The 26947-nt window shown below is 39.6% G+C and overlaps 7 protein-coding genes across 10 annotated transcripts; 2 read left to right on the top strand and 5 right to left on the bottom strand.

Annotated features, from left to right (window-relative positions):
• Positions 1-479: 479 nt before the first annotated feature.
• Positions 480-2082, top strand: LOC126586178 (receptor-like protein 51). Its single transcript, XM_050250888.1, has one exon. The coding sequence runs from the start codon at positions 602-604 to the stop codon at positions 1907-1909; it is 1308 nt and encodes a 435-aa protein (XP_050106845.1). The 5' UTR covers positions 480-601; the 3' UTR covers positions 1910-2082.
• A 1626-nt stretch (positions 2083-3708) lies between these two features.
• On the bottom strand, positions 3709-6809 carry LOC126586168 (pentatricopeptide repeat-containing protein DOT4, chloroplastic). Its single transcript, XM_050250870.1, has one exon. It carries the CDS (start codon positions 6686-6688, stop codon positions 4049-4051), a length of 2640 nt encoding a protein of 879 aa, XP_050106827.1. The 5' UTR covers positions 6689-6809; the 3' UTR covers positions 3709-4048.
• Positions 6810-7128: 319 nt separating this feature from the next.
• Positions 7129-7922, top strand: LOC126584536 (uncharacterized). The gene is made up of 3 exons (XM_050248888.1): positions 7129-7432; positions 7533-7536; positions 7688-7922. Exons 1-3 carry the CDS (start codon positions 7129-7131, stop codon positions 7920-7922), a joined length of 543 nt encoding a protein of 180 aa, XP_050104845.1.
• A 117-nt stretch (positions 7923-8039) lies between these two features.
• Positions 8040-9944, bottom strand: LOC126586182 (60S ribosomal protein L11-1-like). The gene is made up of 5 exons (XM_050250893.1): positions 9835-9944; positions 9619-9726; positions 9469-9511; positions 9187-9382; positions 8040-8432 (listed from the first exon to the last, which is right to left on the bottom strand). The coding sequence occupies exons 1-5, from the start codon at positions 9940-9942 to the stop codon at positions 8234-8236; spliced, it is 654 nt and encodes a 217-aa protein (XP_050106850.1). The 5' UTR covers positions 9943-9944; the 3' UTR covers positions 8040-8233.
• An 810-nt stretch (positions 9945-10754) lies between these two features.
• On the bottom strand, positions 10755-13557 carry LOC126586181 (uncharacterized). The gene is made up of 2 exons (XM_050250892.1): positions 12028-13557; positions 10755-11388 (listed from the first exon to the last, which is right to left on the bottom strand). The coding sequence occupies exons 1-2, from the start codon at positions 12738-12740 to the stop codon at positions 11169-11171; spliced, it is 933 nt and encodes a 310-aa protein (XP_050106849.1). The 5' UTR covers positions 12741-13557; the 3' UTR covers positions 10755-11168.
• A 3280-nt stretch (positions 13558-16837) lies between these two features.
• On the bottom strand, positions 16838-21460 carry LOC126586173 (probable LRR receptor-like serine/threonine-protein kinase At5g45780). Of its 4 annotated transcripts, XM_050250878.1 has the most exons (11): positions 20936-21458; positions 20686-20818; positions 20149-20220; positions 19488-19631; positions 19293-19364; positions 19145-19204; positions 18908-18990; positions 18682-18828; positions 18258-18596; positions 17613-18004; positions 16838-17407 (listed from the first exon to the last, which is right to left on the bottom strand). In XM_050250878.1, exons 1-11 carry the CDS (start codon positions 21048-21050, stop codon positions 17081-17083), a joined length of 1884 nt encoding a protein of 627 aa, XP_050106835.1. In that variant the 5' UTR covers positions 21051-21458; the 3' UTR covers positions 16838-17080. The 4 variants fall into 4 exon arrangements, with proteins under 4 accessions (XP_050106835.1, XP_050106837.1, XP_050106836.1 ...); XM_050250880.1 differs by lacking the exon at positions 18682-18828 and having other exon boundaries at positions 20936-21460; XM_050250879.1 differs by lacking the exon at positions 19488-19631 and having other exon boundaries at positions 20936-21457.
• Positions 21461-22331: 871 nt separating this feature from the next.
• LOC126586180 (shaggy-related protein kinase eta) lies at positions 22332-26175 on the bottom strand. The gene is made up of 11 exons (XM_050250891.1): positions 25911-26175; positions 25324-25413; positions 25079-25138; positions 24720-24992; positions 24513-24644; positions 24285-24425; positions 24128-24178; positions 23956-24051; positions 23479-23562; positions 23091-23192; positions 22332-22949 (listed from the first exon to the last, which is right to left on the bottom strand). Exons 1-11 carry the CDS (start codon positions 25923-25925, stop codon positions 22854-22856), a joined length of 1140 nt encoding a protein of 379 aa, XP_050106848.1. The 5' UTR covers positions 25926-26175; the 3' UTR covers positions 22332-22853.
• Between the last annotated feature and the right edge of the window lie 772 nt (positions 26176-26947).

Below are 26947 nucleotides of genomic sequence, written 5' to 3' on the forward strand. Positions count from 1 at the left end.
TTTAAATTTTAATATGAGCAGATGCAGCACAAATGTTTAAACAATGTACAAGTGTGGCCACATAAGGAAGCCCTTGATTTGATCGGTTATTTACATACTCAACCGGGTTAGCCTTTTCATACAAGCAACCACTCTGATTTTTCACAATCAATGTTGCAAAAAGAATAAAAGTGAAGAAAGTTGGTAGATTATTATTATTTTCTTTGCCTACAAGGGTGTTAGTGGCTGCTGGTTTAAGTTCTCATTTCATTGTTCTTCGGGTGAGATTTTTCATCGTACTTGAAAATACAGACACATACGTTATATGTAAATAAAGATATATGACATACTAATTTATATTCCATACACACAAAAAAATCACGTTATATGTAAATAAAAAGACATATGACATACTAATTTATATTACATACACACTAAAAAATCTTTCTCTTCCAAGCTCTTTTATTTATTTTTTCTTTTTATAAAACCCATGTTCTTCCATTAGTACACACACTTAATTCCTCTCACAAATACACACTCCCACTCTTCCCCATCAGGCAAGATCTCTCTCTCTCTCTCTCTCTCTCTCTCTCTCTCTCTCTCTCTCTGTTGTCTCTCTAAAATGGAACCCCCACCGTTGCTTCTCACTCTACTTCTCCACCTCCTCCTCTCCACCACCGCCGTCTCAGCCACAGCACCACTCCCCCCAACCCCATCTCCCACCTCCTCCCCCACCCCACCAAACTCCACCACCTCACCATCCTCACCATCTTCAAGCACACTCGACCCAAAGCAACTCAGAGCCCTCCAATCCCTCAACATTCCCACCTCCAAAGACCCCTGCACAAACCCCTCCATCCTCCCCCCAAACACCACCCGCTGCGACTCCTCCAAGCCCTTCCGCCACCTCCTTTCCCTCCGCCTCGTCAACTGCTCCGACGACGTCGCCCTCTCCTTCACCGCCCTCAAATCCCTCTCCACCCTCCAGTCCCTCCAGTTCCTCAACTGCCCCATTGCTCCAATCCGCTTCCCCGCCGACCTCGTCGCTTCCCTCCACTCCTTCACATGCATCAACTCCCTCCGCCGCCTCACCGGCGTCTGGCTCGCCCGCCTCCAAAACCTCACCGATCTCACCGTCTCCAACGTCCAAGTCAATGCCTCTGGACCCTTCGTCATCCTCGGAAACTTGAAGAAGCTCAGGTCAGTCACCATCTCCCAAGCCAATTTAACCGGCAGCATTCCGAAGCACATGAATTTAAACCTTACCCACATCGATTTTTCCGGCAATAAGCTTCGGGGGAAGATACCCAGTTCCCTCACACTCCTCGAAAACCTCGAAACCTTAAACCTTTCCTCCAATTCCATCAATGGCGAAATACCCAATTCGTTCGGGGACCTGATTTCGCTAAAGAACGTGTCTTTGTCCTCAAATTCTTTATCCGGCGCCATCCCGGAGTCGATTTCAGCAATCCCGGACTTAGTTCATCTCGATCTGAGCTCGAATCAGCTCAACGGAACAATCCCAAAATTCCTCTCCGACATGAAGGGCTTGAAGCACTTAAATCTCGCAAACAACGAGTTTCACGGGGTCGTGCCGTTCAATGCGTCGTTCATTAGCAGACTGCAAGTGTTCAAGATTAGCGGGAACAGCAACCTCTGCTACAACCACTCTGTTCTGTCGTCGAAACTAAAGCTGGGGATTTCTCCCTGCGACAAACATGGACTGCCCATGTCGCCGCCGCAGGCGAAAGGCGATGATTCGTCAGCGGATGGCAGCACTAATTCGGACTATGACGACAGTGATGAGGATGATCAAAAGCAGGATCGACAACATGGGCCAAATAAGGTTGTTCTTGGTGTGGCCATTGCGCTTTCTTCTCTTGTCTTCCTCGTTATTTTCTTGGTTCTTCTCTCGAAATGCTGTCGTTGAAAGTTGATCAAGCTTGAAACTGCATTGTTTTGTTGATTTAATTTTTGGGAAATATTTTCCGCATACATGGTTTCTCTTTCTGCGAGACTCCTTTGTTTCTCTCTGGATTTTCATTTGATTTAGTCAATCCAACGATCGGCTAATATATTTTGTATGTAATTTTCCTTCCTTCAGCCACAAGCATTTACTACTTTTTTTTTTTTTTTTTTAGCACATCGATATTTTACACTAAGTTACACAAAGAACAGCCTAATTTGGTATCGAATTCATCATCCACGAGATTCGAACTTAAAACTTCTCACTTCCAAGTGAAGAGAAAAACCACCAGACCGTAGTACTGAATAACAAACCAATACCACAAGCATTTACTTATTCTCACTTTTTATTAAGAGTAATGCTAGGAGATTAAATTTGTAGATAAAATTTTGAAAACGAAAGGATATAGAAGTTGATGATTGATTTATTACATAAACGTTGATAAATGTGCTTATTCTTATTAATAATACATCATTTAGTTTGCAAATTTAATCTCCGTAGCAATACTCTTTCATTAATTCTGCTTTCTCCAAGTTTCCTTTCTTCTTTTGGTTGTATATATTCGTAGCACATTCATTAATGTTAAATTTGGATTTGATTTGATAAAATGTACTTTTATTTTGGTAAAATTGGGTCCTTATATGCCTCTTTTGGAATTCAAATAATGGTGGTACTGTAATGTGGGTTCGGTCAGTTGGACAGAACAATAACCACAATAAGTAGTTTAGTGAAAAATTATGAACAACTTCTTGAAGAAAAAAAGGGAAGTCTTGGATTCAATACTTTGTAAGTTGTAAATCTGCTTAATTGTGGCCATGGGTATGGTGCAATTTCCAAATAGCCTCCTACGAGCCTGAAAGGGTTGAATGACCGTAGTTCGTCACCAGTTATCCTCCTTAAAAAATAAAATAAGAATAAAAATAAAAAAGCTGGCCAAAATAGTATATCCGCTTTCCATAATAATATACCCGCTCCCCCAAAAATCAAATACAAATTCCAAATTAGAATGATTTAGGGTTGGTTTGAGAATGTGGTGCTTTTAAAAAAAACATGCTTTAAAAAAGGTTTTTTTTTTTTAAAGAATAGTAATCATTGCATATTTAAAGAAATTTTTAAATAACAAATATACCCCACATAGTTTACAAAATTACAATCATTGCCCTTGCATTATTTTTTTAGGAAAATTAATGAAAATAACTTGAAAACTTTGAGTTTTAATGATAAGGACAAAATAAAGAGTAAAGTGAATAGTACCATGATTGACTTTTTAGTAGAAAAATGTGGTTTTTCGTTAAAGTGAACAGTACCAGGTGCTTTTCGTTAAAGTTCCCTATTTTTTTTGACAATTATTATATCATATTAAATATCATATCCTTTTTAGTTATTTAATATATTCACATCCATTTATATAAGGGAACTTTAACGAAAAGCACCCGGTACTGTTCACTTTAACGAAAAATCATATTTTTACACTAAAAAGTCAATCATGATACTATTTACTTTACCTTTTATTTTGTCCTTATAATTAAAACTCAAAGTTTTCAAGCATTTTTCATTAGTTTTCTTTTATATAATGATATGCATGAAGCGCAGCAACACCAAACTAATATCATGATATTAAAGCGGTGGATTTCCATTTTAGAACACTCGGAAGAAATGACTTCAAAAACAAACCCTAATTACCACTAATTTCAGAACTAAAATACTGTCACGCCCCGAACTCGAAATTGGAAAAATAGCCCCGTTGCGTGACAAATCCCCGCTAATTTAAAATGATAAATTAAGCAAAATTTAAACAATCTTGTAATAAAAACACGAACCTTTCCTTTTCCGAAAGGGAAATTTACTAATTTCCAAAGAGCTTACCAACTTTTTCCTTTGCTCTATGATCTATCTGTGAATTTACAAGACGATGTTACAAATTACAATACAGAAAAACCCTGCATCTCGACGGCCGATATCCACGCTTGATTCACGCTTCCAATCTCAGTCACGTCAAAACGGGGGAACAAGCATAACATGCCTTCAAATTAAACCAAATCATGCACAGGACAATCAACCGAGTGAAGGGGAGATGATTTACACTTCAACTCCAACTTCAGATTACCAGAAACCCCTGCAAGAACAATTCCCGTCCTTCATATGGTGAAAGCGGTTCGAGTCTCTTAAAACAATCTCCCTCCTAGATGTCCTGGAGATGAACTTGGCCATCTCATGACAGTCACCGCATACTCGTAGATTCTTCGTCACCCGTATGGTTTTCCCTGGTTGCAAGTTCAGTATCCCAAATGCTATGGCTAACTTCTCACTGTGCCCACAGAGGGCCACTTCTTTCTCCGCCTCATCTGCATTAATCAAAGCATACTGCATTTTCGGAGACTGGCCTTCTTCCTTCATCTTCAATCGTAATCTCTTCAATAGGGACTCTATCTTCGCAGCTTGTGGGTGTGAACTGTCTCCAGCGACAAAGATTTTAACTTTGCCTTTGATCTCTATCCAACTACAGCCTGGATTCTTTTTCAAGCCTCGCCGAGTGATCCTCTCCCTCAACATTTTCACTTCTTCCCACTTTTCTGCCTCTGCATATATGTTCGCCAGAAGCACATAATACCCTGTGTTTTCGGGCTCTAGTTCAAAAACATGTTCAGCGACTTTCTCCGCTAGTTTCACATCATGGTGGATCCTACAACCACAGAGCAAGGAACCCCAGATTGTTGCATCTGGCTCAATCGGCATTGTCTTGATAAATTTATACGCCTTGGTTAGATTCCCCGTGCGGGAAAGGAGATCCACCATACAAGCATAGTGCTCTAACTTGGGAACAATGCCGTAATCATTTCTCATAGTATCGAAGAATCTCCATGCTTCATCGCATAATCCCGAATGACTGCAAGCATAGAGTATCGAAATGAAGGAAACGCTGTCGGGTTCTATTCCTGCTTTTCTCATCTCATTAAAGGCAGCAATAGCTTCCCTTCCAAATCCATGCATGCCATATCCAGCAATGATCACAGTCCAAGAGATCAGATCTTTTACGGGAATCATGTCAAAAAGTAATCGTGCAAGAACTAGCACCCCACACTTGACATACATGTCGACAAGTGCATTGGCAACATGCCGTTCAGAAAAGTATCCATTTCTCAATATATGACCATGGATCTCTTGACCTCTATTTAGAGCTGCTAGGCTGGCACAAGCCGGAAGGACACTGGCAATTGTCATGCTGTCAGGTTTTGATTTCTGCATCATCTCGGAAAAGAGTTTAAGAGCTTCATTTGGAAGACAATTTTTTGAGTAACCTCCTATCATGGTATTCCACGAGACAATGTCCTTCGCAGGCATACGAGAAAAAACTGAGTGAGCATCTTCCATGCTTCCGCATTTTGCATACATATCCATGAGAGTATTACAGACATATAAACTCGAGTCCATGCCATGTTCCTTAATGTAGTTGTGTATATCCCTGCCTTTCTTCAATGAGCCACTACTAGCACATGCATGAAGTATGCTCGTGATTGTATAAGCATCTGGATTAACACCGTCCCTTTCCATTTCAGAGAACAATCCGATTGCCTCATCTGAAAGCCCTTCTCGAATGTGCCCTGCTATCATTGAAGTCCATGACACAACACTTCTCTCACCCATCTTCTTAAAAACCTGGATTGCACTACTCAGATCCCCGCATTTCGAATACATATCCAGAACATTATTACAGAACATGACATCCTCGTCAAAGGAAGCTTTTATTGCATATGCATGAAGCGCCCTGCCCAGCGAAAGATTCCCACCGGCTACACAAGCCATTAGAACATTGATAATGGTAGCCAAATCCACATCTATCCCTAAAGAAACCATCTGTCTGAAAATCTCAACCCCCTTCTCTGCAAGACCGTTAGACACATACGCACTTATCATCGAATTCCATGATATAACATCCCGATCGCACAATTCATCGAACACCTTACGTGCACTCTCAATTCTTCGATTCTTAAAATAGAAAGCCATCAGCGAATTTCCAACCGTGTTATCAGAACCGAAACCCAATTTATACAGATATCCATGAATCCATTCACCTTCCCGCACACATCCAAGTGCCGAAAAACACTTCAAAACACATGAAAACGTATACGAGTTTGCTTGGATGCCAAGCTCCTGCATCTTCCCAAACAAGTACACACCTTCCCTGAAATTACGAACCTTCGCATACTCATTAATCATAAGATTCCAAACAAACACCTTCCCATTCGATAACTTATCGAAAACCCGCCTCGCTTCTCTTAAATCCCCACATTTTACATACATAAACACAAGTTTTGCACCCAGTTGCCCATCAGCTTCCACACCATTGTCACAGATAACTGAGTGAACCCCTTTTCCGTCTTGCAGCGACATCATTCCAGCACATAGCTCCACGACGGAGCAGTAAGCCTCCAAGTCAAGCTCGGATTTTTGAGCCCCGGACACCATTTCCATGGCGGATTTCAGATTACCCATTTCGCAGTACTTGTTAATCTTGGCGTTCTTGTCCGCAACTCCGGTGATGGCGGGTGCGGCGAGAGAGTCGGAGACGCGAAATCGGGCACGAGAAAGGCCCGAATTTGGAGATAACATAAGGGTTTTTGAAGAGGGTTTGAGGAAGATGTAACCATTTGAGGGTCTGAAAGATTTTGATTTGTTTTCATGGCGAGGAAGAGGAGACATCGACAACAAGTTTGGCGGTGCGGTTGTGGCCACCATCAACATAGCTCTCTGTTTCTCCGTGAAGTGTGGACACCGACCAAAGCCGCGCGAAAATTTCAACTATTCGGAACCCGGAAGATAAATTTTTAAATAAATAAAATAAATAGTGGCGCGTGGTTTACAAACGCCTCAAGAAGTTGTGGACAATTTAAATAAATAAAATAAAATAAATGGTGGCTCGGCCCGAGTATTTTATTGTCTGGGATTGTTAGTCTTGTCGGAGAGGAATTCAAACTTTAGTGCGAAAATTTAAATTACGCTCATTTACAAAGAGAGATTCAAACTTGAGTGTAAAGGGGCAGACACGCCAACTCCGTTGACTAACTTGAAACAAATAGAAGTTTGGATATTTGATATCAGGAAAATGAACTTGTTGTTTGGTGGCAATAGACTGAGGATCATTTTTTGATGCAGCTTGTTAACTTTGGCTTGAGATTACAGATATGCCTTCACCACCTTTTGAGCCGCGAAAGGAGCTTCACTTGGCTGTCACCTGCAGCATTGCGTCTCAAGGGAATGGAAGGCACCAACCTCCTCGGAGACGATCAGAAAGGAGGAGCAACAAGGATGGAAGTAAGAAACGGGGATCCAGAAAATCGAATGCATCGAGCCAGGAAGAGATCATTACTCTGTTCCGACGGATACAAACTTCGATCTCAAAAGAAGACGCTGTGGAGGATGAGAAGATTAGCTCCGATGACTTTGAAGATAGGCCGCATTCTGATTCGATTCTTCGGGCTCTTCACGGTTGAAGGAATCCAAAAGTTAATGTAGATGAGCTGAACATCTTGTTTGATTCCTTCGTGCGCAACTTTTGCAACTAGACATGCTCATTTTTCGTGGTTAGGTCGGTTGATGGCAGTGTGCCAACCTCCTTGCATCCATGTTCGGAGTTCTGTCCCCATAGATTAGAGCAGTATAGAATATCGATGAAGATGATTATGATGATTAGATTTCTCATCTTTCACATACTATTTCTTGATCAAATTATAATTACTGCAGGCAAAATTTTGTGAAACGATCCCCAATTCCACCTCAATCAATCCCAAGGTCGAAGTTTCTTGAGCTGGATAACGGAGCAACACCTTCAGCGACCAGACGGTCCGGAACCGGGGAATTAGATTTGGTAAGAGAGGAAGAAATGAAACTCCCCGAGCTGAAAGAACTCGCGAAGTGGAGAGGAATTAAAGGTTACTCAAAATTTCGCATTTACTTCTTCAGGTTCATGCAGTCGTAGATAGCCAAATGAACAAGCATTGCAGTGTTAAATCCGGCAATAGCAAACCATCGGGGTTGTTTTCTAACCCGAAAACAACAACCACAAGTTTAGCCAAGGCGGTTGTAAAGTAAGCAATGAAACAAGAAATAAAACATGCTCCCATATAAGCAAAAAGAGTTGTGAAAAAAGCGAGCGTCAGATAGCTCTTAAGATCAAAAATACTCGCACATCGTCTAAAAGAAAATACTAGCTCTCACTTGAAAATCGGTAAACGGTAGCAACAAATTGCAAAACCTAAAACAAAATATGAGAGATTGTGGTTGATCTGTCTAGCCGGTAATATTTTGGGACTTGTTGAGGATGACTCCTTCATATTTGACCTGGAACCACTTCATCGAGTCCTCCTTGGTAACCCTGTGCTGAATACCAACGCGCGACTTGCATCTGCGGCGACGTCCCACACGGTACCCTGGGCGCTCTAGGACAACATAGAAGTCCATACCATAGATACCAGTAGAAGGGTCATACCTGACGAAAGAAGAACAAACCGGTAAGGGATGGGGTATGTAAAAAAATATCAGAAGATAAACAGATGGTAAAAATTAATCCTAAATATATTGCTTGTATCGCAAAGTAAGCATATTCGATTTCTAGAAATTTAACACCTTAGAAAGATATACACATGATTCGTACCAGTGCACAAGACTCCCGCTTTACGCAGGGTCTGGGAGAGGTGAATGTCGGCTAACCTTACCCCCATTTATGGAGAGGTTGCTCCCAAAAAGATATACACATGATTGAGAGAAGATAAATACGACAAAAGGATGTTCTAAGGGAATCCGAGATAATCACAGGGAGGGCAAGGTACGCATATCGTTCTCACGCAAAACTGAAATTTTCAGAATCTGAACATAATCCAAATTACACCTAACAGTAGCTTATTAGTGACGTAACAATGCAATCGAAGTTCACCAGGGATATCTAACTCTATTTTTATGCTAATCTGCAAACATTTTTCCGGCCAATGCTATTCGGAAATGTAAACTGAATAGTGGTGGCCTAATTCTAATCCGATAGTAGATAAAAGTAAGTTAATGATCATATCCAACTCCGATATAAACGTTACACAACCTTCGCAATCTCATATAAGATATAATCTAAACCGCAAACACAAAACCAATCAACATACATTGCATTTTCGCAAAATCATTAAGCACAAATATTCAACAAAGAGAAATTCCATGAGGGTAAATGCCAAAATAAAACATAGAGAAGCACTAACTTGATTCCGAGATCAATGTGTTCCTGAATACCGAAACCAAAGCATCCGGTGTCGCTGAAGTTCCTGCGCAACAGCTCGTATTCCTTGACCTTCAGTCCACTCTCCAAAAGCTGCATTGCCTTTTCGCCACGGACAGTCACGTAGCAGGCAATCTTCTCGTTACGCCTGATCCCGAAAGACCTCACAGTGTATCGAGCTGCACAGAATCACAACTCACAAATAAATACATGAATAAATAATACAAAATATATATATATATCAGAGATAACCTAATCCAATCACCTTTGGAGAAGACAGGGGTCTGGCCGCTGAGCTGCTCCAAGACCTAGAGAAAAGGGCAAAATCGGAAATGAAATATCAGTATCTACGATTTTGGATGACTTTCTGGGTTTTGGGGGGAGGGGGGTTGAGAAGCAAGTAAAATGGGGGAACCTTGGCGGCTCTGGTGAGACGATCGCCGCTTTCTCCGACGGAGATGTTGAGGACGAGCTTCTGAACCTTGATTTCCCTCATGGGATTCGCCATCTTGCTCTCCGACGCCTGAAATTCAAAACACCAAAGCAACAAATTCATCAGAAATCCAAACGATCATGAGAGAGAAGGAGAGAGTTGGAGAGAGAGAGAGAGAGTGAGGAGAGAGAGAGAGACCATTGTGGGATGAGTATTGTTGCAGAGAAGGCGGAGAAGCAGCGGAAGTTGAGAAGATGGAGTACAAATAGGAGGGGAAGCGAGGGAGCTAGGGTTTATATTTCTCATTTGGGCCGGGTCGGAACCCTCATTGGACTTCAATCCGAGAGTTTTTCGGGCCGGAAGTGAATATCTAACCCAACACTTTTGCTGGGCTCGTGGGTTTCTGGCCCAATATTCAAATATAAAACTTCTCACTTACAAACGAATAACAACACACTTGACCAACGTTTATATTTATTGAAGAGGAATTTGGAGATATAGTTACTGAATTTTAACACAATTAGAGCTTTGGTCCATAAACTAAAAGTGTGTGATCATTGGTCCATGAACTTTTTAAAATGTGGAGCAATGATCATTTTCGTCAATTCCGTTATTCCATCCAAATTAAAGGGCAAATAAGGAAAGAATGACAGAGGGGAGAAGTGGTGGGATTTTGTAGAGAGAGTAAAGTTAAGATGTTTAAGTGAAAATCTTGAGGGCTTAGTGGAAATCTTTGGATTCAAGCTCATTATGATCCACTGCAGTCCGGACGAAATATTTAACGGAGTTAACGAAAATGATCTATCTATTTCTTTGATCTCAATGCTCACATACACTAGTCTGGCTGTTTCTTCCCACGTCACATCCATGGAGGCTTCCTTCCCCTCTCTCCCTCTCACTTGTTCGTGTTTGCAGGTTTATTTACTTAAAGCTGTCGTACGGACTGGAGTTCGTGATTTTTGTGCTAGTGATCTCTTGGCGTGGAGGCAAAGATACCGGAAAACAGAAAGAAAATGGTCGCCTTCTCTTCCGGTATGCTTGGATATACACAAAAGTCATGCTGCATCATGCATCATAAGTCTCTGTAACCTAACATTTGAACTGATGAAAGTGCAGAATTCATGGAAATGTCTATTCAATTTCTCACTTAAAAATGGAGCCTACAACAAAGAAAGAATTACAACCTTTTCCCTTTCTAATTTCATGTCCTAGCTTCTCGTTTTTTTTTTTTTTTTTTTGAGCTACAAAGGCAAAGATCTATGCCAGAACCACAAAAAGAACCTGAGAATATCACCGGTCACACTGAAAGAAAGCAGCAAAACAACTGCACTCTGCTCCTTAGTCTGAAACCTCTAGTCTTCCGGGCATACGCAGAATTTGACAGAGTGCTTTGCGAGTGAATGGAAGACCGGAAAAATCCAATTTAAAGCAACATGTCGCAATACTCCACGCGATGCACGCTGCACATGCAGCCTTGAAACATAATGCAACAGAAGAACCTTGAGATTTTATTCACATCCGTTTGCTGGAGCCTAGAACAGATTCACACGAAAAAACCATGGAAGTACAAAAGCTATCACCAAACATGCCATTATGAAGTTGCAAAATGGTTGTCCCCGCCAACAGGATGCATTCCTCTCCGATGAGTTATTACCGATATCAGCAAGCGTTGCTTCATGCCACTCCTCCATAAATCTGTTATTCCCATGACCGGTAATGTTTTGCGCAGTCTCTCCACATATTTCACACGTCCTGTATGAATAAAATGAGAAAGGAGTCGGCATAAACTCTAACAAAAAAGTTTAAAAGCAGCCATAGCATTGCTTAGTTATTGGAAATGAAGAATCCCTCTTTCTCTTCTGCTACCTCGCCGGTTGCCTTGTTGCTATTTTATAGTGTGTTCACTATGACATTGATCCGGGATTCGAAACAGAAAAAGAACCAAATTATGAATGAAAAACTAGACCACAGTTATAAAATAGAACAAAGACCTTATCACCTGTGCAATCTATTTTACAAAACTAAATCTGATAAGTTTTCACTAACAATTCTTGGAGATTCAGTAACTCAGTTGGTTTCCACATTCCAAAAGGGAAAAGACCATCGAATTTCCAGTAAGCAACGAAGTTGAACAATTTAGTAACAAGTTGAAGAAAGAAGTCTATTGGGAATCTTCGTCTTAAGTCTAGATTTCAACAGGTATAAATAAGAATTACGATCTAGTTACGCAGCATTATGAACTCAGAAACATCAAACACGAGATACAAGACAAGAAAAACATAGAAACTACAGATAGTATAGCCGAATACAAAATGAAGTTCAAAACGCACAAAGCTTAAAGCATATCGTCGAAATACTTGTATTGTTATAAAGATTTGAAGAAAGAGTTACCTGTTTCCTTTTACCCTAAACCATGCTTCGGCACAATGACCATGAGCAACGCCAAGCTCATCTTTACACCCACAACCGAGTTGAATTAAATCTGCTGTGATCGAACTATTAGCAGTTCCCATTTTTCTCGGCGGTGAGATATCAGAATTTAGATGGCAAATCCTACAAACCCTTTCCCCGTCCCATTTATTACCAAACCCTCTACCACTCCCACACTTCATATCATTCACATATGAATCATTTTCTGCTTGAGGCACCTTCTTCTTTGACTCTTCCATTAATACCTTACTCGATCCCAATTCCTCAACCTTCGGAACCAATCTTCTGTTATCTCCAACTGCACTCCCAGACTCACTTGAATTAATGACAACCACGGTCTCAGATACATTCCCATCAACCGAACAGTTCGAATTCTTATTAGCTCCTTGCTCAACTTGACTAGGTACCTCATCACTACCACGCTGGCCGCACGCCTCCTTATCATTCGGCTTCTCAAGCCCTTCTACCACTGCTTTATCAGACCCCAACTCACTCCCCAGTGCTTCCAAATCTTCATTTTTTCCGGTGACACAAACATCATCTTCGGATTCAATCACAATAACAGTCTCGACAACCGACCAAACAACAGAACTTTTCGACTTTTCACCCCCCTTCTGATCAACTCCACCCAACACCTCCCTCCTATCCTGCAAATCACATGCCCCGGCATCCATTTCTAAACATAAACTCTCTCTCTAACCTCCAAAAGACACCAACTTTCTCACACACCCAATTAACTCCAATAGTTCACACACAAATCCAATTACACAACCAACAGGCACATAACATTCTTATCTCTCTAAACCATAAGCAATGTGATCAAAACCCACTCCATGCGTGTGTGTGTATATAATATCCAATCATCAAATAATCGACGAATAAACTGTTAAAAAAAACAGAAAAATCCCAAGAGCTAAAAACCAAACCTTTATCCGTACAGGCCTGATCAATCCCAGAAAAGGAGCTGCAAAAAATAGAACTTTAAATCCTCAGAAACTAAGACATGGGAAATTTCAGATCTGGGATTTTAATTCTATACGATTTCAACTACACCAAGTATGTGCTTTCAAATACTAGAAATGGGGTTTTTGATCAAATTATATAACGTGCACGGAGGAAGGAGTAGGAGGCTGGTGAAGAATGCAAGCAAAAGATACAAACAGGATAAAAAAATACAGAAAGGTTTAAGGGAAATGAATAAATAATAACAAGAAGACAAGGAAACTTGAATTTGGATCGGTTGAGGAGTGCGGAGATTTATTTCTTTTTTTTACGGAAGGTGAAGGTGCAAAGAAATTGAATAAAAAGATTTCTTTTGATTTGGTAGCTGGGGGGAATTTAATGTAATTTTATTTGGACAGGAATTCGACTTGGCAGAGAGAGTGTTTGGGGTTGCGTTTTGAATGGGTAAACTTTTTGGGTGAGTGGCGCGACTTGAGGAAACAGAGGAGGAGTTTCCAAGGTGGGAAGGAAGTCTCCGGATAGATTCAACTGTTTGCGGAGTTACTTTCAAAGTTTGGTTAGACGTGATGTTTGTTCCCATTGGCAGAGCCAAGTACTCCTTGCCATGTCATTTTTCCTTTAAGGATATACCGGCAATGAGCCGCGTATGACTCCGAGTTGTTCGAGACTTAGAGTGGTACTAAATCGAAAAATTAGACGTGTATAACTCTTTGACGTAGAATTCTGTAGTGAGGTCTCCGTGCCTCTCACCTTCTATTGGATCTAGGTCAAAATTTTCCGTTTTCTTTGGGATAAACTGATAATAAGCATTGCGGATAACTCTGGAGGTAGAGTTTTGTAGCGAGGATCAAAGGGCTCCCGTTTTCTTTAGGCCATCTCCAATTGATGGAGGTTCAAGGGGTTACCTTTAGCCCTATAGCTTTTCAAGAAATTATATTTTAATGAACAGTGTCAGACCATATTTTATACCATCTCTAACTGAGGAGGCCAAATGACCAAGCCAAACATAACTCTTTGACAAAAAATCATCTCTAACTGAAGGGGCCAAAGGGTCATTGGCCAAATATAATTTATTATTTTAGTTGAATTAATATGGTTATTTTAATTGAAGGGTCTGAAGCCGGGTAGCCGTTGGTATTCAAATGGGCTAAGCTGGAGGGCTGGTTGGCTGGCTGGAAATGGCCAGCCCGCTGGCCTGATTTGGGGGTTTTGGCCGGTGGGGCTTACAAGCCTTTTGGTCTAGTCCTCGGTTGGAAACGGTTTTTGTGTCATTCCGAACTGTTTTTAGCCCTATAACCTTTTGGCCGTATCAGTTGGAGATGACCTTAGTGCTTCCCGACTTCTACTTCTTGATGAAAACTTGTAGTATATATGTAGAGTTTTCCCGTTTTCTTGGTTTACAAGTTAATCAGACTCCTTTATCGTGATGTCTGGTTGGATTCAGACAAAAAGACTAAAAATGGTGCACCAACCCTATTGACAAGAACATGTTGATGCTGCAAAGCGTCTAACTTGAGTGGTAGAGGGCTTTATTTCTCTATTTAAAAATATAACAAGAGTTGGATTAATTCTTAAATTTGTCATTGGCTCAAACTTGGGTATAAAGGTATCTCCTGCCTAAAATTAGGTTAAAATAATGCATATAAATAAAACCAATAAGATATGGTGCATTTTCATGAAATATAAGTGTATATACATTGTATGAGGTTGGTGGTACGAGGAACATTTTGTTGATCGGTCTAAGAATTATAATTGCAGACCTAAGATTTAACTTCCTTGAAAACTTCCTTATAAGACGGAATTTTAAATAAGATTGAAGCACAATTCAAAAGCAAATAGAAATTACAAGACATGTAGAGGTGGCAAATCAACCAATTGGATTGTTAATGAGGACCTGTTAAGAACGTGTAATTAGTAGCTTAATATTTAGGTTGCTAATTTCGTAACAAAAGCACTTCAAATTCAATACTTTAGAAAGATGGAAAAAATCAATTTATTTTGTATTTGAGAGAAGGGGCCAAGTAGATAGATGATGAGTTTTGTTACCCCTCAATCTAAACTTTTGAAATATCTTTATATAAATTGTGAGGTGTTTGTTTTTATTTATTAACCTTGTCAATACGAGACTAAAAAAATAATCATATTTTCGAGTCTTTAATTAATTTGTATAAGAAATAAATATGCACCTTCCGGGTCAGGCTAACCCTAATTACACGATAAACAAAACTCACCAATCAATGACATACAAAATGCATCCAAGTTATAGTATGTTGAATGTCTATTAACCAATTGGGTGGAGCTGACTTTACTTGGATGGTACACAACAACTCTCTTATAAGGTATAATATGAAATATATATCTTTAACTCAGGGAGGTTTAAGCTTAAAATACTTGAACATAAGGTAGTTTGATGAGATACTAGGGGGAGGGGGAGTTGATTTGTAGGAAAGAAGTTAAGTAGGGTTTGTTTTTTCTTGGATGGTACAGTTACCCAACTAATTGACAATAATTAGTATTATCATTAGCTTAATTAGGGTTAAGATAATCAGACCTTGTCGGGTAAACAATAAGCGTCAATATAATTATCTTCTTTTGTCCTGATAGAAGTAATACTACTTGTTTCAAGAGGCATTATCTGATTAAGATATACAACGCCCCTGCAAAAAATGCAAACATAACTCAGTTAACTTTGTATGTACCCAAAAACAAAAAATATTATAACTCAAACAATTTGGAATTAACTTATTTATATTTGGGATTCCATGCACGACGATATTCTAAACTAATAACACTTTTTAATTATGTGTTTAACTTGCCAACATGACTGATGTATCTTTTTATAAAAGTAATAGTGTTTCATTTCCAAGATTAATCAAGTGCAAGAGGTGTCATGTGAGTACATTTGCTCAAATTATCAATTTGTTGATTGTAGATTATTCGTAACAATTGTACGGCTATCACAATAGACCAACATAATCAAGAGTTCTGTAACATACCTGTCACAAAAACGGTATGCATGTCGCATCACCGAGTTATTAGTTTAGAATAGAATATCATGGTGGAAGGTGCAATTCAAATCCATGAAATGAAATGTACTGGGGAGGATTACGGTACACCAGGTACATGTCGACCTAGAGCATGGTGATCTGTGTAAATCCGACACATGCATGCATACCTTAAGATAGAAAATCAAATTACATGAACGGGTTCATCATCACATTACTTTCTTATTCAATAATATGATATAAAAAGATCTGGTCCAACGAACCTGATCCATATAAATCGTTCTTCAAAACCAAATGATGGATAAAGAGTGTCTAGTCCCACGGCCAGTCAACCACCCAATAAGGTTGTGTACACGTCATGAACCCTAATTAAAGGCAAAGACTATGAACTTGAGAAAGAAACCAAGGCTGGCACTTTGGCATTAACATGTGGTCATGCTGATTTGCCAAACCACAACCAATCTGATGTGGTTGCAACTTACAAAAGGGAATCAAGATTCTTATCCAAAAAAGGTCTCAATCATGGGTTTGTTCTATCTGTCTACTGTCTATTGTGCCACCATTTTGATCACTTACAGAACGAGAGAAGTCACGAATCATGAAGAAAAAAAAGAATAAAAACGAGATCAATTAGTCTTCTCCGCTTGATCCAATTCCTAAAATTTCAGGTGTTAGATTATGGAGCTTACGGTGGAATCCGCACTTTTCCGATTCCATATTGTTACTAACCAAATGAAAAATTGGGAATTGAAGTGATTCCAATACCGATGTTTTAGTATAAGCAGAAAAGTCGAGAATCGAAATAATCGAAATCATTTTTATTCTCAGTTGCAAGTAAACATGTTAGTTTGATTAGGAAAGAACTCTATATAGTGAATTAGCAACCCTATCCAAACAACAGAACGTAAGATTCATTTACAGTTGCACTTTCCTTTTGAACTTGCCTGCGAGCCGGCGAAAGGGCAGACCGACAGCCCTAGCCACCTGGCCTAAACCGCGTCTGCCATCACAGTTTCTCTTTAATACTACAACTCGATATTTTCTTGTCAACGAGGTCCTGAAAGTTGCATGGCTTCAATGATGAAAGAAGACTCTTGATGCACATTACTACAAGTCCTCGAGAAATCATGAGTCCTGGCCTCAAAGAGGTTGGTTCCGCCTTGTGATCCCTCAGTCTCAGTATGTCCTGATTGCCCAACAAGGCCTTCCAAAATCTTCAAGACGTCTGACATCTTTGGCCGGAGGATGGGGCTTGATTGAGTACACTGGAGAGCTAACTCGACGCATTGTTCTAGTTCTATTGCATCAAAACATCCTTTAAGATCTCGGTCTACTAGCACTTCAAGCCTTTTCTCCTCATGTAGGGTTCTAACCTGCACAATTCAAGAATATGTGAAATGTTTGAAAAGGCACGAAAACGGAGACAAAAATGAAAGAGTGCAAACTAGGATTGTGAAAGATTAACTCTTCTTTTACACAGCTTAGATGTATGAGACAGACAAGGATGAATTATAAACCGAAGAACATTCCCGCGAAAAATGAGACAGACAATTTACATGTGAAACCAACACTATTTACCAAATCAAGAATCATTCCCTTCTGAACTTGACCATTTCCAGCATCTAATGCTTTCTGCCCTGTTATGAGTTCCAGAAGCAGTATACCGAATCCAAAAACATCAGTTTTTTCAGAAGACTGTCCGGTTGAGAGATACTCTGGTGCTATGTGCCCTACAGTCCCCCGCACTGCAGTAGTAACATGTGATTCCCTCCGATCTAACAGCTTGGCTAGACCGAAATCCCCAACTACGGCTTCATAACTTGCGTCAAGTAAAATGTTTGCAGCTTTGACGTCCCTATGAATAATTTTTGGATTACACTGCTCATGCAAGTACAGGAGTCCACGGGCAGCCCCAAGGGCGATACACAATCTTCTGTCCCAATCCAATGATGGTTTTTCTCTACCAGTCTCTGTTGGTAAAACTCAAATCGTAAGAACAACCAGCAAAGAAATAAAAAAGATAAGCTACTTAGTATAAAAGACAAATGGTACATGAACAAATTGTTAAACTGCTTGGACCGAGGAAGACATTTAGAATGCCTCACTCACTAGTCAAAATATAGCAATGCATCATTGTTCTGCAATTAAACCCCAAAATAGGAAACCAACAGAATGATTTCATCATAGGGAAGAAATAAGCAACGAAATGAAATGAAGACGGACCTCTCAAACGGTCAGCAACACTTCCATTTGGCATAAAAGGATAAATAAGCAACCTCTCGTTTGGAGTCATACAAAAGCCATATAAACGTAAAAGGTTTCTATGCAAAGCCAAGCCAATCATTTCAACTTCAGTTTGAAACTGCACTTCTCCAGTGAAATTTGGATCTCTCAGTCTCTTAACTGCCATCATTGTCCTATTTGGAAGACATCCTTTATATACGACTCCATATCCGCCTTGCCCTAGGATGTTTTTGGAACTAAAATTGCTGGTAGCAATTTGCAATTCTCGAAAGGAAAACCTCTTCAAGTGACTAATATCAAATTCATAATCTTGCTGCACTGCAAATACGAACCAGAGTATATCATGATATATACTGCCATATATTGTGCTCAATAAAATAAGTTAGCGTAGATCAAGAAGTACCATAAGATGTAAAGAGAAGACGAGATCTGTACCAACGCACCCAAAACACAAGCAGCATTATGGAAATAACAAATGTACAACTAATGCCTAGAGCAACAGAAAGCACCCATCGGCGGTGACTGCTGACTTTCTGTGGTGAACCTGCCTCTGCAGGTAAATTTTCGTGAACGTGAAACCATATCCAAGAAACAGTACATTAAAAAACGGATTTGAGAGGTTGAATTACCATTTGTTGGTTTGGAGACACCAACGCCGATTTGTGCTGAGTCTGGTGATGAAGGATTGCCAAGAAAGCTGTTCCCTGTAACACTGCAGTAAAACGAGTAAACTCTCAGTTGAAGTTAAGGTGTTCAAACAAAGCTCGTACTGATTGAATTTTTATTACCACCCCACCCTCATTCCTTTTTTTTTAAAACTAAAATTTTATTTCCCCCGCAAACAATATTTCTGCTGATGGTCTCACCTGTAGCCTTTTGCCTGTATTTTTGGAGTAGGACCACTAAGATTGTTAAACGATAAATCTCTGTAATATTAGTCGGAAAACAAAATTAGAGCCGGTCTAATCAATACAGAAATAAGAATGCACAGTTACAAATGAAAGGAACACATACAAGAATGAAAGACCAATGAGATCGGCAACAAGTTTGGGAATTTGACCACTCAACTTATTTCTATTAAGTCTCCTGAAATGCTTGGCATGGGAAAGGTTTACAAATAAAAATCACCAAAATAATAATTATCGGAAAAAAAATGTAACTACAATCGATAAAAATACGAGTGCACCATCTATTTTAAGCCCTACTCACAAGTAACTTAGATGAGTCAGAAACCCCAAAGAACTCGGAATGTCTCCAGAAAACTGGTTACCCGAGAGGTCAAGAGTTTGAAGCTCTGAAAGCGTCCCTATCGCGGCTGGGATGGGACCAGATAACAGATTGTTTTGTAACAACCTGAAATATATGAACTGAAATATGAATTAACAAGTTGTAACTACTCTTCATAACTACAAGCACAATTACATTCACCGGTAGACCTTTGGTATGTTTCTCATTTATTCGATTTTCATGCTGATTGCACATACTTCATGTTATACAGCAGAATGCATCATGTAATAGTAATCTTTATCCTTGAGAGACAAACAGGGCGCGGAGAATATCATATTCCGATGCATGTACACAGTTACACAGACAAAGAAATGAGTTCCTACAACAAGGCCTCCTAACACACTTATGATTATCCTAGTGTTCCAACAGTTCTTGTTCAGAAAGTACCCTGCATTGCGATAAAACATGTTTGCACAAATTTACTGTCTTCTACTCATGTTAACTCACAGAAGAATAATACTTGGATGCTTCGTTCGATCAATTGAAACACCCCATAACTTTACATTTTTCCACATCTATGTACCGAATGACACAATTAACAAGTGCTTGCTACATATTGCATACAGATCAAATTGTGGCTTACAGTGTTCGAATGTGACTCAAGTTCCCAATACTCGGCGAAAGCATCCCGGATAAATCCGTGCTGACCATTGCACTGGCAAAAGCAAGAACATTAAACCCTATGTCGAGTTTAGCCACACATGCATGCTACTAACTGTATAAAATTCATAGCTTCCAACAGACAGAAGATAACACTGGTTTCAACAGATGCTCCCAAAAGAAAACATTCATTTTTTTCTTGTTTCATTGATTTTTTTTTTTATTTTTGGAAACTGTTTCATTCATTTTAAGAAAACTAACGAAAATGACTGGAAAACATTAAGATTTAACGACAAAGACAAAATAAAGAGTAAAGTGAATAGTACCATGATTGATTTTTTTAGTGTAAAAATGCAGTTTTTCGTTAAAATAAACAGTTACGGAAGCTTTTCGTTAAAGTTCCCTTATTTTAACCAAATGCAATGCACCATCCAATACTTTGCACCAATATTTTCCCACAGCATTTTCCCGAGAAACAAACAGAAACTAACACACAATGTAGAATTACAGGGACACTCACAGGGAGATAACAAAGCCCTCAGTGGAGCAACCGACCATGTTCCAAGTGCAAGGATCGACAGAGTTTATATCCCAACCGTCCATCACACTCATCTCATCCTTCATCTCTCTCTTCACCGACATCAATGCAGCCACTAAAGCCCCACCAAAAACAAGAAAGTCACACAAACAATTTCACCATAAAAATTATAAAAAAAAAACTCGAAAATCGAAAAAATGGAACTTGGGTTTTGAATCTCGAGGGGTCGTACCTTCAAAGTTGACACCTTTGGGAGAGAGAAGGCTGTCGGAAGCGGTGGCCAAGGACATACAGAAGCAGACGAAGCAGAAGCCAAAAAGCAGCTTTTTGACACTGTTGTTTTCCATTTTTAACAGGAAAATAGAGAAGACAAAAGCAACTTTTTACTACAGCAAAATGCAGGGAGTGAAGGATTGTGTTGTTGACTGAACTTGAGCTCCACCACCACCACCACCAACAACTTCTGCTTTTCTCTCTCTTCTTTTCTTTAGTTTCTTCTCGGTTTGGAATCTAAGTTTACTGTTTTCCTCGAAAACCATCGCGAATGAAATGATTAAAGAAGGAAAACGATAAAATTTTGTTTAGGATCGTAAGACCAGGACGGAGGGGAAACTCGAGATTCGGGAAGTGACACAGATTGTCTGCCAAATTGTATTCTGATCGTTGCATTTGTTGTTGACTTCCTTGTCATTTACTCTTTACCTCAATGTTTTTTTTCTTTCCCTTATCTACCAGAGCGATTCGTCACTTGCTAACTCAACGTTTATTAGGAGATTGCTCCTCCCTGACCACTGTAGTAGTAAGTAATAAATATTGTGTACATGTTGTAATCAAAATTGTTCATTTCGTAAATTACGATTTGATGATACTTGTTTATTGAACAAATTAACGGCATCGACCTCAATTAAAATTCTCATAAAAAACCATCCAAGCGAATTGATTTTTCACAAACATAAACTTCAGATTTTTAATTAAGAAAATTAACGTTTTAGAGTAGGATGCATGGAATAATTACATTTATTTGTAACGGAGACAATTACAATTTACAACCGCGTGAAAAATGTAATAAATTGTAGTCGTACTCAAATTTGACAGGACAAGTGCAAAGCTCTCGCTAGTGGCGCCAAGTTCAATGCTGCCGGTGCTTTGGACTTTTCCAGTGCGTAAAGGACATGCTCACTCAAAATATTTCAATTCGGCCTGTCGGCACAAATTCACCGTCACGTGGATCTATTCTAATGAAATAAAAACATATGGGCACATAATGTCATCGTAACGGTAAATCCATGCCATATAAACTTTTCTTCTTGTTCGGGAACCAATTGAAGTTGAAGACTCCCAACTCCACGAGCTGAACTGATGGAAAATGTGATGCCTCAAATTTGAACCTTAGGAAGCACGTAATACATGAAACAAGGACGCCAGAACGACGAAATCAAAACCTAATCTGCGAATCCACGTGCGAAAAGTTAAAGCACTTGACAACGCATTATAAATTTCTTTCATGCAAGTCCCTCTAGCGCTTTCTTGATCCTCCCTGCAACAAAATGTTGTGTCCCAACCATGGAGGCGACGTAACAAGGGGCATAAACCACGAAAGCGAGGGGTGGGGGGGGGAGACGAAGCAGTACATTAAGGAGACAATGCATTACACTAAAAAGTTTGCACAAACAGTTGCCAAGTAACAATATTTGTTCGGAATTTCAAGTCGGCGACCACAAACCACCGCAGGACTAAATACGAAACAACATTTAAGTAGAGGAAACCCATCCAGCAGCAACCAACGACATTCTCTATTATGAGAGCCCTTCTTCCTAGCTATATAAATACAAGTTTCCAGGTTTCCGGGTTTCCTAGCTTTTCCTCGTCTAACAGCAGCTTCCTTACCAGTCCGACTCCGGCTATCTTTTACTATCAAACATGTACATGAACAAAAAGGAATTTCGGGGAAAGGGAGGAAATCATAGAGGAGAGACCACATTACATGAAGCCATCCATCCCGCCGCAGTTTGTACTCTTCTTGGTAGAGCAACAAAATGACAATCTGTCGTGATGGCTTCAATCTGTCGTGATTTACCCACAAAGAAAGTAAAACCTTTGTGTCACACATCAACTAGAAGATAGCAACTTGGATTTTAACTTCTCCACACTTATGTGCCAGCCGGATGCGAGAAGTTCAGACCCATCTGGCGTTTCACATGATCAGGTATCAACCTATTGATAAATTCTGGGGTGGCGCCGGACAACTGCAAGGAGGAATTAAGTATTTGTATTTAAGTATGGGATTATAAAGACCTTGGAAGTACAATTCATGCTTTGTTTTTATATTCTAGCTACGGACAGGCATCTTAAGGTTCCATAACCAGATTTAGAAGAAAACAACATACCTCCTGCTTGAAATTAAAGAGAGGTGGAAATGGGCGACCGTTTGGAAGACGAGCATTGGGCTCACGAAGGTCATCAAAGAAAGAATGTGCACAAGCTTCTAGCTGCAAAGATAAAAAGGGGACGTGCAGCAATAATTACAAAGAGAACCGCATATATTGAAACAAGATTCCAAAGGTAAAATTGTTGAGCCAGGAAACTCCTTTTTCACCAGTGAACAAAACTTAACTCATGAGCACCGAGAATCACACTCTCACAAATAGATAGAGAAAACAAATGCTTCGCACCCTAATCTTAACTCATGAGTATTGATAAGCGACTATCAAACAAAACTGGATCCTCAAACAATAAATAATGACATCAGTATTAAATTAATTGCATTGAACTTACAGCTGTGCAGCGAAGACTTGGTGAGTATTGCAGCAGTCTGGAAGCCAGATCAATTGCTTCTGGAGGCATCCGTTTGTGGAAAACCTAAATCAAGGAGCCCGAGTTAGTACCACTACCACATTAAAGAAACAGAGGAACTGAACTTTATAAATCCTACCAAGTGTCTTGTTTTACTAATCAATATTATTTCAACAAAAAAGGTCGTACCCAGTGCACAAGGCTCCCGCTTTACGCAGGGTCTGGGAGAGGTGAATGTCGGCTAGCCTTACCCCCATTTATGGAGAGGCTGCTCCCAAGTCTCGAACCCGAGACCTACCGCTCATGGGCGAAGGCACTTGCCATCGCACCAAGTGCGACCTCTAATCAATATTATTTCAACAAAAGAGAAAATATGCTTACATTGCAAACTCCTACAGACCCAATAGATTATACATTAATGTCATCAGTGCAATATTGCAAGGAAGCAAATCTAAATACCTTGTGCCAAGGATGAGCTTTTATCTGTGGAAATCGAAAATCAGTATAATTTGGATTCATGCAACGAATTTCTTCACGTGTTGGCGTGCCAAGAACCTGCAAGATATATTGTAAGATGCTGACTCATGATTACCAGAACTGAATAATTTAAGAATTGATTATCACTACTCACCTTGATGATCTCCACAAGCTGGTCAACTGCATTTTCTCCCGGGAACAATGGCTTCAAAAAACAGTAGAGTATATATGAGTACATCTATAGTAGGAACTAAATCAATTATGGAAACAGAATCAACTAACATCTTAGAACGTTATAAAGAACTGCTAACCTGGCCCAAAAGAAGCTCTGCTAGGACACAACCAGCTGACCAGATATCGATTGAAGTTGTATAATCCGTGGCACCAAATATAAGTTCAGGAGCCCGATAGAAACGTGAACATATGTATGATATGTTTCCTTCTCCTTTCACCTACACAAGAAAATTTACGACAAGTGAATGAAACCCTACATAGAGACTGAAATACAAAAAAATATTTAAAGCCTGAAGGTAACATACCAGCACTTTTGCACTTCCAAAATCACAAAGCTTAACTTGGTGAGTAAGAGGATCAACCAGAAGATTTTGAGGCTTCAAATCCCTATGGCAAACTCCAGGAACGCTGTGTATGTAAGCCAGCCCTCTAAAAATCTGGAATGCATGCCAAATTAGTGCCACAGAATATAAAACAAGAAGCCAACATCCGGAAGGTTCATCATGTATTACCTGGTACATGTAAAGCTTGACATAGATCAGTGGCATTCTCTGGTTTGCATTGCTGTAATGCTTCAAAACGCGGTACATAGTCTCTGGGACATATTCCATAACCAGATTGAGAAAGAGTTCATTTTTACTGGTAGTGGAAAAGAAACAGTGCTTCAAAGAAACCACATTTGGATGGTCCATCACACGCATCAATTGAAGTTCCCGATTCTTGTATCTTCTGTCCTGCAAAACCTTCTTTATAGCCACAGTCTCGCCACTTTCCAAGCATTTCGCCTGATCGAAAACAATTATCAGCTTCAATCACAACAAATGAACTGGTACCAGGTCACAAAACGTACAAAGATGATACTATGACATACCTGGAAAACAATTCCAAATGAACCGGTTCCCACAACGCGCTCCGCCATGTAACTAATAGTCTGCAAAAAAAGCATAATACCCAAACAAATCAACTTCCGAAGAGAGGATAACCAACCCGATCAGCGATAAAAACATCTAGATCTCAAAAATTGGATCGACAATCATATTTTAACCATTCAAATCAATCAAGAAGCAAATTTAAACAACGACACGCAGGTAATAGAGCAAATTCCAAGGATGGTACCTGTTTTGGTTCTCCATTTTTGCCTCCAATGGTTGTGGATATGATGTGACCGGTCGGATCGCTACCGTCTACAACGGGAGCAGAAATTTCCTGCACAACACGTAAAGTTACGACTTTGAAGTAAACAAATTTACCACAAAATATATGGAATTCACCATTAGAGCCACCAGAAACATGCAAAACACGCCACGGATCACAAAAAAAAAAAAAAAAAAAAAAAAAAAAATAAAACACCCAAAAGCTTCATGAAACGAAATCCCTAAACGAGACAACAAATATTTTGCTATTTTTTCCACAGATCGGTAGCACATGATGCAAGTGCGATGCAGATTGAAAACTTCCAAATTTAACCCAAATTACACAAAACCTTCCGACTTTAATCGAACCCAGTTGATTCACATCAATGTGATCTGAGCTAAAACTGGAAGTATCCCAATAAAAACCTTGAATTTGAAGAACCCAAGCTCATACCAAAATCCAGATCAGAGAAAAAGAAACAGAACCGCTGCTCAGCTGAGAAAGTTTCTACCTTCCGCAACCAAACATAAAAAAAAATTAGAGAAAATAATGAGGGACTGAGAGAGTACCTTATCGTCAGCCATGCTCAGATGGGAAGGAAGAGGAGAGAGAAAGAGCGAAAGAAAGAAAGAGCAAGAGGAGAGAGAGAGAGAATCAGACTGTAAATTTTGTGGGGAGGAAGGAGAAGACCATGGCGGTGGCGGGAGTAGTGGTGGCGGTGGTAGATGAGAGAGAAGAGGAAGAGGAAGAGAGAGAGGGATGAAGAGGAAGAAGAAGAAGAAGAGAGAAGAATTAGAGGTGTCCGGTACAAACAACTCCCATGTGACTCCAGCTCTTCCTTTTCAGTTTTTGCTTCTTCTCTCTCTCTCCTCTCTTTCTCTCTCTACCCAATGGAGTGGGCCCCCTGGTCTATTCCTTGCCCCCAATTACGACTTTGCCCCGCCTTTGCCTTTATGTCGTCCGCCGACGTCGTCAATTGCCCGATTTCTGTCTTTCTTTCACTTTTTCTAATTTCCTCACCCTGCAATTATGCAATTTCCTTTTCGATTATTTAATTCCATCTTTTTTGTGGGTGTTTTTTCAACGGTTAAACTAGTCATCCGTCTTTGTATCTCTATCCTGTGTTTGTAACAGCGTCACGTAATGTTGTTATTATATATTCATATGTAAACATAAACAGAAATGTTACAAAGATTCTCTTAAAATTGGGATTCTTTGTGAATTATTTATCACATCAAGTTTTTTGCACAATATTTTATACTATTAGTACGGAAATTAACATTAAACTGTGAAATGTTAGAGAATCTATAGAGAGTTTCAATTTGAAAGTCTTCTTAGCATTTCTCTAACGTAAATTAGGGTGGACACGTTAGCTAGTTTATTGACCAACCTATTCGAAATTCATTGGGTTGGGTTGGGTTATAATCTTTAAAGATTTACATTAGAAAAAAATTTAATTGTTCGTCCAATAGGTGGGTTGAGTTCGATTTAAAGTATTATTAACCAGGTTGAAATTGACCAACCCGAATATCAACAATTCTTAAACATACATGTATATTACATAGAATGTAATAATTGTTAAACACACGCTTGTCTATTTATACTT

Source organism: Malus sylvestris, chromosome 10 (genome assembly GCF_916048215.2).
Source record: "Malus sylvestris chromosome 10, drMalSylv7.2, whole genome shotgun sequence".
NCBI classification, from domain to species: Eukaryota; Viridiplantae; Streptophyta; class Magnoliopsida; order Rosales; family Rosaceae; genus Malus; species Malus sylvestris.

What these genes read in the sequence shown, in the direction of transcription:
- LOC126586182 (XM_050250893.1), bottom strand. Translation starts at nt 9,942, where the DNA reads ATGAGAAATATAAACCCTAGCTCCCTCGCTTCCCCTCCTATTTGTACT. An exon ending in ACAATACTCATCCCACAATG is followed by an intron (nt 9,727 to 9,834) that starts GTCTCTCTCTCT and finishes TTTGAATTTCAG; the next exon opens with GCGTCGGAGAGCAAGATGGC. An exon ending in GACCCCTGTCTTCTCCAAAG is followed by an intron (nt 9,383 to 9,468) that starts GTGATTGGATTA and finishes GATTCTGTGCAG; the next exon opens with CTCGATACACTGTGAGGTCT.
- LOC126586173 (XM_050250878.1), bottom strand. Translation starts at nt 21,050, where the DNA reads ATGGAAAACAACAGTGTCAAAAAGCTGCTTTTTGGCTTCTGCTTCGTC. An exon ending in ATACAGGCAAAAGGCTACAG is followed by an intron (nt 18,991 to 19,144) that starts GTGAGACCATCA and finishes GTTTTACTGCAG; the next exon opens with TGTTACAGGGAACAGCTTTC. An exon ending in TGTCTCCAAACCAACAAATG is followed by an intron (nt 18,829 to 18,907) that starts GTAATTCAACCT and finishes ATTTACCTGCAG; the next exon opens with AGGCAGGTTCACCACAGAAA.
- LOC126586178 (XM_050250888.1), top strand. Translation starts at nt 602, where the DNA reads ATGGAACCCCCACCGTTGCTTCTCACTCTACTTCTCCACCTCCTCCTC.
- LOC126586181 (XM_050250892.1), bottom strand. Translation starts at nt 12,740, where the DNA reads ATGGATGCCGGGGCATGTGATTTGCAGGATAGGAGGGAGGTGTTGGGT. An exon ending in TTTAGGGTAAAAGGAAACAG is followed by an intron (nt 11,389 to 12,027) that starts GTAACTCTTTCT and finishes TTATTCATACAG; the next exon opens with GACGTGTGAAATATGTGGAG.
- LOC126584536 (XM_050248888.1), top strand. Translation starts at nt 7,129, where the DNA reads ATGCCTTCACCACCTTTTGAGCCGCGAAAGGAGCTTCACTTGGCTGTC.
- LOC126586180 (XM_050250891.1), bottom strand. An exon ending in CAAGTCTTCGCTGCACAGCT is followed by an intron (nt 23,193 to 23,478) that starts GTAAGTTCAATG and finishes TTATCTTTGCAG; the next exon opens with CTAGAAGCTTGTGCACATTC. An exon ending in TCTTTAATTTCAAGCAGGAG is followed by an intron (nt 22,950 to 23,090) that starts GTATGTTGTTTT and finishes TCCTCCTTGCAG; the next exon opens with TTGTCCGGCGCCACCCCAGA.
- LOC126586168 (XM_050250870.1), bottom strand. Translation starts at nt 6,688, where the DNA reads ATGTTGATGGTGGCCACAACCGCACCGCCAAACTTGTTGTCGATGTCT.